The 12,396-nt window shown below is 39.4% G+C and overlaps 2 protein-coding genes and 1 pseudogene across 2 annotated transcripts; all 3 read right to left on the reverse strand.

The window, feature by feature from the left end:
* Positions 1-355: 355 nt before the first annotated feature.
* On the reverse strand, positions 356-3,688 carry LOC115998233 (cation/H(+) antiporter 3-like). The gene is made up of 2 exons (XM_031237733.1): positions 3,179-3,688; positions 356-2,716 (listed from the first exon to the last, which is right to left on the reverse strand). The coding sequence occupies exons 1-2, from the start codon at positions 3,431-3,433 to the stop codon at positions 596-598; spliced, it is 2,376 nt and encodes a 791-aa protein (XP_031093593.1). The 5' UTR covers positions 3,434-3,688; the 3' UTR covers positions 356-595.
* Positions 3,689-5,104: 1,416 nt separating this feature from the next.
* On the reverse strand, positions 5,105-8,006 carry LOC116000069 (annotated as a pseudogene).
* Positions 8,007-11,295: 3,289 nt separating this feature from the next.
* LOC115999949 (wound-induced protein 1-like) lies at positions 11,296-12,076 on the reverse strand. Its single transcript, XM_031239923.1, has one exon. It carries the CDS (start codon positions 11,834-11,836, stop codon positions 11,510-11,512), a length of 327 nt encoding a protein of 108 aa, XP_031095783.1. The 5' UTR covers positions 11,837-12,076; the 3' UTR covers positions 11,296-11,509.
* Positions 12,077-12,396: the final 320 nt, after the last annotated feature.

Consider the following 12,396-nt stretch of genomic DNA (forward strand, 5'->3'; position numbering starts at 1 on the left):
ATAAATATTTATAGTGAAAAAGTAAGTGGTATTCATATCTAGAGAGATTAATTCTTGCATTAATTAAATATCAAATGCCCTTATCACCGAAACATAACTTTTGATACGTAAATATTTTATTAACTCATGATAGAATTAGTTAATGGAATTATTTATCACCAAAACATAATTTTTGATACCTAAATTTCTTATTAATTCATGATGGAATCAGTTAAGGGGAATTGTAACGGTGGTAGTATCGTAGGACATGGGACCCTTTTCATGCCAATTTGTGACAATGCTAAATCAAATCGGTATAAAAGAATTTTGCATAAGATATATATAATACTGCCTTTGGTTTAGCAGAACAAGAAACTCAAGTTAAAAAGACACCAATAACAGATGTCTGATAAATCTTTTGGATTCTCAGCTGATTGATTATAAGAAGTGCCCATCATGCACACTTGATGCAACAGTATAGACGTATAATGAGAGATGTAAAGTTGTAATCAAACAATCACCCAAAGGAACAATAAAACATGTGATGAAATCAGCATTGGAATCAAAGTTCATTTGATACAATCAATGGTGAGCTAAAGATTGAAGCCTAACTTGCTCATTTGGCCTTGGTATTTTGTTGTTGCACCACCACAACTGAGACAGGCAAAGTGGTATCCGCAGCGAGCATATCGCCAACAGGCCCGAGTTCAGCTATTTCACTCCACTCACTAAGTCCAAACAGCTGTGGCATGTCGTCTCTATGGCGCCTCCCCACCAAGATAAGATCGAAAACTTCTTGCATGTCACGTACCACGAGAGCAGTCTCAGCCCCATCCTTCACTCGTTCTTCTCGGTACAAGATGTTGTCCTGTTGATGAGCCTGAACCCGCATGTCCTTCAACACTTCTGCGTCGAGGACTGCATCCCACTGGTTGTCGTAAGGGGCAGGGTCCAGTGGAACAAAGCGCACCAGAGTCAGGTAAACCGAGGGTGATCTTGACATGCGCCTGGCATAAGATAACGCCTCGCGGTCATCAGCTCCTCCCAGGAATATCAAGGCCACGTGTTGCACTGGTGATGGCATGCGACCCTGGTTCTTTATCTTATGACGGTCTATCAGAATACCCACGGAGCAAGGAGCCGTTTCCAACACGCTGTTGTTCATCGTTCTGATGCTCTTGCTGTCCTGGATAAGCTTGCCCTGCAGGTTCCATTTCTTGTGGAATGGAAGTATGATCATGGATGTCTGCTTGTCAAACCCGAGGGAGCAAATGTCATAGTGCATGAACTTCGGCAGTGATATCGTAGTGAAGAACTGCACGTAAACATACCCCATGTACTGCAGTTCAAACGAACGAAGTATGTCCATCATTTTCTGGGTACGCGAGTTGCTAGATCCATTCTTTTGGCCTAACTGGTGATCAATTAGCAGCGGGGTTGCCCTGCCAACGAGCTCAACCAGGAACAGTGAGTAGATTGAAAGGGGACTCTCTCTGTACGGACAAGAAACATCTAACAGCTTCCTGGCTGCCAAAACATCTTCTAGCCGGTGAGCAACTGTTAGCAGTCTCAGCTCAGAGTTGCCAGAATTGTGTTGGATGTCTCTCTTCTGATACCCAGAATACGTCCTTGAATAGTCATAAATAGACGCCACAGCAAAATGCGTGACTGAAGCAATGATCAATATAGCCATCATCAGCATGGAGAACGTTTCCCGGTCAAATGTCTGGTTTATACTGTTGTTAAAGTAAAAAGACATCTGCACAACGCCTTGCGTGCACAAGATGAAAGCAAGAGAAACAGCATCTGTGATAGGAACTTTGCAAGCTATAGCCGGGGTGATAACTGCAAAGTATTTGATGGAATAGCTTACCAGCATGGTTAACCATACATACCCAATAAACTCCAGATCAAAAATTTCACATAGGTTCACTTTCATACCAGCAAAAGTCACCATAAGTGGCGCAAACAGCCCTGATACAATTGTATCCAGCTTGTCCACCAGTGTAGATCCCAACGGTGGCCCACCTTTCAAAGCCAAACCGAGTATAAAAGGACCATACTGGAAACTCATCCCTGCATTGTCACTCAATAGGGATGACAAAAAGACCAGAAATGCCATAAGAATGATGTAGGACATGTCTACCGGCCTTCCCTCAGGGGTCCGCTTGATTATCATTGATGAAAGGGGGCGGGCTGTGAACACAATAAGAGCAACAGACGCCACGCCGAAAATGAAAGCATGTACTGTCAACACAGGCATTGCAGTGATGGATCCCATCTTTACATTGACATAAATGGCCATGGCAATAGTGCCAAGCAAGTCACCTATCAATGCAGTTGACAAAGCAAGGCGGCCAAGCTCAGTGTTCATAACTTTCAAATCAACAACGAGAAGTGCAATCACTGGGAACGAAAACTGACTTTGTATTCTTAAGATAGCCCGAATAGCTGACCATCTATATCTTTGAATCTGGTCATATTCCATTATCCCGACTTCACTGAAGCAGATAAAAATAAAATTTGGGAGGACAACAGCAATCACTCCTATTGTCCACGCCTTCACACCAGATCTGGAAATCAGTCCCGGGTCCATCTTCACTCCACTCAGGAATATAAAGAACAGGAAGCCAATTTTTGACAATAAACTCATGTAAATGTCTGCCTCGTTAATCAATAAATTGTCTCTTATATATGTAATTCTTGCCAACCCCGTTGGCCCCAAGATGATACCTGCCTGGAGGTTCACAACCAATTAACTCAGGAACCAAATAGAAAAGGAAGATTAAACCAAAGAACACAATAAGAACTGGAAAAATTACAAGTAATTTTTGGTTATCCAGTTATAACCCTGGTATAAACTTAGTCCTTATATATACGTGTGATCATCTTTAACTCCTCATTTATGTGCAAAGTGAGGATTTTAGTCCCTAAATGACCAAATCCACACTTTATTAAGTGATATATTGGTGTCAAAATAGTAGGGACTAAAATCAAATATGATCTGACTAAAAACACAATTTCCCGATTTGTTTTATTATTGAAATCGCGTAAACAAGGAGGCATATTTCTGATTAGCTCACGAAGATCCAATCAATCGTTATTGGGGATATACAAAACACAGCATTATTTAGGGATGCCTAAATTGTGCAGATTTAAGAATTGCATAAAGGAAAGGCGATTGAAGATGAAAGAGTACCAAAAGTTCAGAGACGAATCGGGGCAAGCGGAAGCGCTTGAGCAACAAATGCAGGCCCTGGGCGAGGAAGAACATGACAGCTAGCTGTCCAAGCATACGAGGCAGGGAATAAGCTAAGAAATGGAACTGATTGGTATCCGTCTTGACCGCCCATATTCCTGGATAATGGAGGAGGATCCGTCCCAGGCAGTAATCCACTGTGAGGCCCGGGTTTTGCAGTAAGGGCGGCGGCGGAGCAAGGACTGTGGGGATCATGATTGATGATCTTCTCTTCTCTGCTACGATGAACGGCAGAGAAGAAGAAGATGTAGTGGTGGTGCATATAGAGATGGAAATACAAAGGAAAAGAGCAAGGGCTTAGGGATTGTAGAACTTGCGAACACAACAATGGGGAGATTTGTAGTGAAATCGCCTCCGATTTTCCGGTTTGAAGAACGTATGAACTGGACGGACCAGCTGTCTGCCATCGCCGGAAAAAGTTCCCAGCCATGGAACTCCGCAAGCGAGGCTCTATTTGCGCAGAGATGAAAGTGGAGGGAGGGAAATCAGAAATGTCGTTTCTTATTGTTGTTCGTATTTGCGCCAACGAGAAATGGGCTAACTGCTTTCTGGACCCGATCATTATTGCATAGACCATGGTCCACACACCCTGTGTGACCAAAAATAAAAAGTACATTATTTTTGTACTGAAGGTACATTATCTTTGTACTGTAGGTACATTATTTTAAGATACATTATTTTTGTACTGTAGGTATAATATTATCAAATAATGTACCTAAAGTACAAAAATAATGTACCTTCAGTAACAAAATAATGTACTTTTTATTTTTGGTCCACACGGCTGTGTGGACCATGGTTCATGCAATAATTTGCCTTCTGGACCGGTCTAGGCCCAACTGATGGATCTTGCCAATTTTTACGTGGACTATAAAAAAAAGACATTTTTAATATACTAATAATACATTATTTGTGTATTAAATATATATTATACTACTTAAGAAAAAAAATATACATTATATAACATAATATACTTTCAGTACTTAAATAATATATTTTTCATGAATATAAGGTACATTTTTAATATACGAAAAGTATATTATTTGATAGTATACAAAATAATGCACTTTCAGTACTCAAATAATGTATTTTCATGAATACTTGGTACATTTTTAATATACTGAACGTACATTATTCGCCCATAGAATAATGATCAAAGCAAACCTTGGGTTATGATCTATGGGTTACTAGTGTAATGTTCATTTTTAATATATTGAATGTTTATTATTTTTATTTTTTAAACAATTGAATTTTTATTTTTAATATTCTAAAATTTTATTTTTTTTAAAAATTCATTTTTAGTTTAATGCATGTTTAAAATAAATATTTATCAGTGGTTCAACACTTCAACTTCTAATGTGGACCATGGCCCACAGTATAATTTGTCGCTCTACAATTTAAGTACTCGGTTTTTTTAAAAAAAATATTATAAGACTAATTCAGATTGCCAAAGATCTTGTGGTCAAGCGGCATCCGGTGTACACCAGTCTCAGTGAAGGCAGATACTACATTGTAACCGAGTAGTAGAACTCAAAAAAAAAAAAAATCAGATTTGACTCAATGGTCCTACCTTGGATCTTGCTCCCCCTCCTGATTATGATGATCTGATTACAAGAATCATGTCTCACTCACTAAACTATCCCTTATGGAACAATTATAACATATAATATCTCTAAATAGATCTATATAGTTAACATTCTGCAACACCAAGATGTGTTGGTTCGAGTGGAAGGAGCTGATTAAACTAACAACATTTATATAATTGATTGAGTAGAATCAGTAGATTATACTATTATAGCAACATCAAGTTTTCCAAATATACACAATATGCTAATACATTAGTATCATTACAATTACTAAAGACTGAATACATTATACAAGAAGTCTGATCGATTGAAGAAATGGAAGCACTAAAATGCAGGCAGCCCATGCACCTTGTCATTTATGCTTATAAGGTTGTTGCTGACATACCAAGACTGAAACAGGGAAGTTGATATCTGCAGCGGCAAGCATGTCGCCGAGAGGCCCCAATTCCGGGAGATCGTTCCACTCGGTCAGCCCTGATAACTGCGGCGTTATGTCTTTGTGCCGCCTTCCTACCAAAATAAGGTCGAATGCTTCTTCCATGGCATGTAAAATCAGAGCGCTTTCGGCCCCATCTGTCACTCTTTCCTCTCTGTACACTATGTTATCGCGCTGCTGCTCTAACACCCTCACGCTTTTCAGCATTTCTGCGTCCAGAACTGTGTCCCACTGGTTTTCGGCCATATCAGGGTTGAGTGGGACTAAACGCATCAAGGTGAATTGGACCTCGGGTGACATTGACATGCGCCTTCCATAGGCCAATGCCTCTCGATCATCGGATCCTCCAATGAAAATCACGGCCACTTGGTAAGCAGATGGCCCCCCGGGCATCTTTTTCCTGATTTTATGACGGTCTATTAGAATGCCTACAGAGCAAGGAGCCATGTCCAGAACATTGCAGTTAATTGTTCTCAACGTAGTGCTGTCCGAGATCATCCTGCCCTGCTGGTTCCACCTCCTGTGAAACGGGAGCATGATAAAAAACGTCAGCTTGTCAAACGCGAGCGAGCAAATGTCGTGGTGCATGAACTTGAGCATCGATATCGCTGTAAAGAACTGCACAGTAGCTAACTCCGAATGCTGCATTTCGAACGACTGGAACATGTCTAGTATCTTTTGTGAGCGGGCGTTGCTAACTTGGGAGGAATGTTTTTGGCCTAGCTGGTGATCAATTAGCAGCGGGGTTGCCTGCCCAACCTGCTCCACCAGGTGGAGTGCATAGACCGAGATAGGACTCTCTTTGCAAGGAAACGACGCATCTAATAGCTTCTTCGCTGCCAACACATCATCTGGTCGATAAGCACACGACAGAATCCTCAGCTCTGAGGTCAGTGAACTATTCTCGATGTTTCTTTTCCTATACCCAGCATATATTTTTGAATAATCATGCAAGAACCCCACAAAGATATATGATGCTGCTGCTGTGACTATTACAGATGAAGTGAGCATGGAAAAGGTTTCGCCATCAAATGTCTGCATTTCATTCGAGGGAGAAGGGCGCGTATAAGATTTATGCAAACCTTGTACAATCACTTCAATTAAGAACAAGCAATTAAGAAAACAACCATATCCTAGCGTGTAACAGAATGCAACAAGGCAACAAGATCCATTGATAATCCAGAAAGTAATAAATTTAAAGGTAATCGAGTGTACCTGATTAACAACATTGTTGAAGTAGAAAGACATCTGAATGAAGCCCTGTGTGTTCATCATGAAGGCAAGAGAAGCAGCATCTTTCGGAGGGACATTGCAGGCCAGACTAGTTAACAAAACCGTGAAATACTTTGACAGAAAGCTCAACGCAATGGTAACCCAAATGACAGCTGCAAACTCCAGATCATACAGTATAACGAGGTTCACTTTCAAACCACAGTAAGTCAAGAAAAGCGGTGCAAACAGCCCTGATATAATCGTATCCAGCTTATCCACCAGTGTCGACCCCAGAGGAGGCCCATCCGGTACCACCAAACCAAGCAAGAACGGTCCATACTGGTAACTAATCCCAACATTATCCGTGACCATGACTGTAAACAGGACAAAAAAAGTCATGAAAATGACAAAAGACACATCTACTGGCCTCCCTTCCGGTGTCATTTTAATAACCCTGGCTGAAAGCGGGCGAACAACTATAAAAGTAACCACGACGAAGGCAGTGGTCAAAACTAAAGAATGCAGTGACAGTATAGGCATCGACGTCATGCTTGCAATTCTCATGATCGAGAAAACAGTAGACATCCCATTGCTAACCAAGTCACCAACCAAAGCCGTGGCCAATGCAAGGCGGCCAAGCTCAGAATTAATGATCTTTAGATCCACAAGCAGAGCCGCTGTCACGGGAAACGAACTCAAAAACTGTATTGAGAAGATCGCCTTCACAGACAACCGTCTATATCTATGAATCCCCGAAAGGTCTAATACTTTCGAATATTTGCTAAAAAGTGCTAAGGGAACCATCACTGTTGTTACTCCGATAGTGAACGCCTTCCTGCCGCATTTCAGAACCATCTTAGGATCCATCTTCACTCCACACATGAATGTGGCATAGATAAAACCGATTTTCGACAATAAATCTAAATAGGTTTTTCCTTCCGCCGGAAAAAATGTCTGTGTAAACATCGGAATTTGCCCTAGCACTGTCGGACCTAGAATTATGCCGGCCTGTACCAAATCAAAACAAGCATTCCATTGTGAAATGAATGTTAATTTCTAACTTGCAGATTAGCAGACAAAGATATACGAATTGTGCGAGAAACCCTACGCGCATTGCAAAATTGGAATCAAAGCGAATTGAATTGAATTGAATTGTAGCGAGGAAAGGAATAGGGAAGAGAAGAATGAATACCAGAAGCTCGGAGACGACGCGGGGCATGAGGGCGCGTTTCATTAACAAATGGAGGAATTGAGTGAGGACGAAGATGATACATAATTGTACAAGAAGAAGAGGCAGAGAATAACTGAGGAAGGGGCGCGGGTCGAAAGGGTCATTGTCCCAAAACCCGCGGGAGTGAATGTATATATCGGCCCGGCAGAAATCGTCTGTTTGGCCGGGCATTTGCCCCGGCGGAGGGGGCGTAATATTGTCCATGACGGAGAACACGTACGGATTCTGAACGGAAAACACAAACAACAAAATCCTAGGAATTGCAGAATGTCTCGAACGTGATGCTGGGAGAAAGGTGGCGGGAAGACACGTGTATGGGAATTTTTGTTTTCTTTGAATTTGTTTTTTATATATATAAATTAAATATCTCAACTTAAATTAGAATAATCTTATACCTCCAGAATCAGGAAGTAAATAGCAAATCACCTCATTAGTCCTAAGGTCCCCACTTATGTCTTCACCTCATTTTATCAGTCAAGATTTCGTAAGGACCTTTCAAATTACTAGTGTAATTCGAATCTCTCATGATCACTAAAGTAAGACTTTAAAGTGATTGATTGTACTTTGTGTCTACAAAAAGTCATATTCCCTCACGGTAGAATTACATCCTTTTGCCTTCTTTATAACGAGCTAAGAATACTTACAGGAGAATGTGTTTGCCCTCAACAAGGTCTTCACTCCAAAACTTCAACCTTACAACTCACATAGCATGTCTTTAAAGACCCTTAATTAACAAGCATGATCTTTGGAAGCCATCCTTATTAAATTGGTAATTAAATTATACTCGAATATTAAAGAAAATACTACATATACATGAACTCCAATAAAATCGTTTACTATAAGCTAAGAGAACCAAACTAAGATAATTTATATTTATAAGAAAAACATATATATGTATTTGTTTTTAAGACTGTTGTTTGTATGCGTTTATTCCTCTCCCCAGCTGCTAGCTTGCTTCCCGATTTTATGAAGAGCTTTGACCACCTCTTCATTCGTCACCTTCCCAGTCACCATCACCTTGTTTAGATTCTTGTCAACATCGTATGTTTCAATGTCTGTCATCCCATAATCATGGAAATTCAGATCATCATCAGAACAAGAAATGGTTAATGTTCATATAGTGTAAAATTACCTTCAATTTTCTTGATGGCTTTCAGGATTTTCCTAATGCATTCGTCGCAGTGCAAATTCACCTTCAACTCCACCGTCTAAATTAAAATCAAGAAAAAGATCGATCAGATAAAATTGAAAGATGCGTTTCGTCTAATATAACTAATTTTAAAGAAATTGTGTTGGTAGTTATAAGCACGGGAACTTACATTAGCCATGGGGGGGCTTGAGCTAACTGGAGTTGGGAAGCAAGAATGGGTGAACGAGGGGGTCTCGAAAATTAGTGTAATTTCTGAGCGATGCTCAGGTGGGGTGTATATAAGGTGGTGTGAATGAGGTTGGAGAGCCTAGAATTGGGGGTATTGGATTCTCTGCTTTAATTTTTTCAATTCATTATGGCCATCTCTTCACTTTGTTAAAAGGGACTTTAGTTTCCTCCTTTTTCTGACCCGTGCGACATTATCGTCCGTTCATTTGGGGCGGCAAACGTTTGACGTTTACATCCGAGGCTGTCAATATAATATACGCGACCGATCCGAAACCGCGGTGTTTCTATTGCTTAATTGTTTATTCCTTCTATTTTTTCCAAACTTTACCTTGTAACTAATTGAGTTATTCATGCGGAAGCTTAATTGTTACTCTATATGATGTTTGATTTTGTTAAGTAAATTCACAAAAAATTCAGTTGTGTATGTATTTTATTATGAAATTATTATGTGAACTTCCAAGTTTTATTCACCCTCAAGTTCTTGATGTAAACATTATTTCTTGAGACCCATCTTATGAAAATAACATATCGTTGTCTGTCATTAAGTAAAAGTGACGGAGTAGAATTTGAGAGTACATTAATAGAACTCTTATCTATAAGATAGTCATTTTATATTTATTCACTTAAATATTTGTAAGATAAAATGTGAAAATTTTTAATTAAAATTCATTTTACAAGTTAAGTTTAAAATTTTTCTCTCTTTTTTTATGAGATCTACTCGTATTATATATCATCACCATAATGAGACTAATTTCAGTAATTTGTCTGCAAAGTTAGATCCTTTCGAACTTAGAGTATTCATTTAGCAAGCTAAGCTCAAAATCTTTAATTTTATGGCATCTGATAGTGTAAATTTGACTCTTACTCGAGCACACAATCATATTTTGAGTCCAATTTGGATCATATTTACAAAACTTTTAATTTACTTGGGTATTCATTTACCAAGCAATTTGATTTTTTTCAGCTTATGGCACTCTGTGATACAAATTTAATATACAAAAATCAATCATTTTATCATACATTTAAATATTTAATTACATTAAGTGTGCTTACTAAATACAGCCACTAATAAGTTTGAAATCTTACATTATATTTTCATATCATCAGATCAGTTGATCTAAATGGGTGGATGAAGAGGTTGATGTCCACTAAATGGGTGAAATATAATTTTCATATAAAAAAGTCACAAGTTCAATTCTTGTTGAGTCTATCACACAAATTGCCATGTCTTATTTATTGTTCATTGGTCAAATTAATTTTTTTCCTTTTTTTTTTAATATTGTTAATCAAATAAGACACATAACATGAGAATAATTTTTATACCAAAAAAATCAAATTAATTGTGCACCCAAAATATAATAAAGTTTTTCTTTTTTGGGTTAAAAAAATTTGTGGTACGTCGCACCTAAGCAAAGTACCATTATTGGTAGAGGTTCGGAATTTGACTGGGCTGCCCACGTCGATTATGAACACATTATAATGTATTTGTGTGGTTGTGACTTAATTCGCATGCATGTTTCATGGGTCCGTTATGTTTTTGCATTATTTTGATCGTTCAAATCTTTCCGCGTCCCACACTGCCGGAAGTTGAGGAAGCAGCTGAGGATGTAGCCGGAAGAGAAGCCATATGATTCAAGTAAAATAGTACTACATATATTCTTACATTCTACATTCAAGTACACATCTTCAATAATAGATCGGTAAAATAATTGTAACAAACGTGTTCTGATTGAGACGGATTCAGAAAGAATGGTGAAGAGTCACACCACACCATCCCTTAATCAGTTATCTCCTAAATAATGGCATGAAAGAATGAGGAGGATAGTGAGAGGTTTGATTTTGTCACTGAATCGAATAAAGTAGATCATTGTGTAAAGTATTCTTTATTGCATGAACAAGGTAATGAAGTTGTTTGGTTGTCGTCTGATTTCCCATTAACTTATTTTGTGGGTTGATTATGTGAAGCTCAGTGACATAATAATAAGTAGACCGTAAGTTGTTTCTAATTGACACATTTGTTTGTTGTATTTGGGCTCTACCCTTTGATTTTGAAAAAAAACGTAACCTTTAATTGGTACCTGAAAGTGGTAAGTGATGTTCGCTTGTGATTTTAGCACTTATAGGTTATAGTTTATAGATTCAAATAAAAAAGATGTATGAAAAATTAAAATGTTTTTACAAGAAATCAAAATGATAAAACTAAAATCATTAAAATAGTAACAGCAAAAAAAAAAAAGGCTTTCTATAGACTAATTATCCAATCAAACGAAACGATTTTATTGCAAGCCAAACACATCACTACAAACGAAACAAACACAACCATAAAGCCAGTAGTTCTTTTTCTGCACATACATGCGGAAAAAATTCGCATGCTTGCCTTCTAGTCTTGTACTTCACGTACTACGGGTCGGGTGTGACCCACCCACCCGCCTCAGATAGCGAGGACGAGACCGGGCACAGATTTCCCGCCCCGATTAGGGAGGCTACTCTCCCAGACGGCAGTGCAGGAGAGCGGAGCAATGGAGGCAGCGGCGGCGTCGCCGAAGCGCGTGACGGTGAGGTACGTGTTGAAGTACTCGCGCACCTGAGTAATTACCCCATCCGTAACGGTCCAGGCGTGAACCCACGTGATGTTGCGCGGCGGATCGCAGCCTTCGACGAGCACCACGGAGGAGCCGATTGCGTCGATCGTCTGGTGCTTGAACTGGAACGAATCGGCGGCGGCGGCGGAATCGGCAGTGCCGGTGAGGATGCGCATCAAAAATTGGTGCGACGGCGGGCCATGGAACCACCACTCGAGATCGGAGGCCAGAAGCTTCTGGACTTTCTCGACGTCACGTGAGCTCAGGGCTTCATATAGGGCGATCACCACCGCCTTATTTCTGCTTTCTTCCTGAGAGTTAGCCAGTTTTGGTAGGCGATGAAGGACCAGAAGATAATAGAAGAGAGAAAGCAGACGGATACACGAAAATGCAATTCGCGGAAGAAATATGAAGCCTCCGATAAAAGTTTGAAGTCTTTTGGAATGGCGTTGGAGTTTATATAGGGAGAGGGAGGGGTATTTTTGTGATTATGAAGTAGACAAATTGAGGATGTAATAAGAAAATGGAAAAATTGTAACTTATGCCCCTCTATAATATACCAATTATCAATGTCACTCCTGAATTATTAGTGGTGTAAATGTTGCTCCTCAATTTTTGAAAATGGTATATATATTGCCCTTTCCGTACCGACAGGAGAGGCAATATTTACACCACAGGAAGGATAATATATGTACCATTTTTTAAAATTGAGGGGCAACATTTACCCCATTAATAA

This window comes from Ipomoea triloba, chromosome 12 (genome assembly GCF_003576645.1).
Source record: "Ipomoea triloba cultivar NCNSP0323 chromosome 12, ASM357664v1".
NCBI classification, from domain to species: domain Eukaryota; kingdom Viridiplantae; phylum Streptophyta; class Magnoliopsida; order Solanales; family Convolvulaceae; genus Ipomoea; species Ipomoea triloba.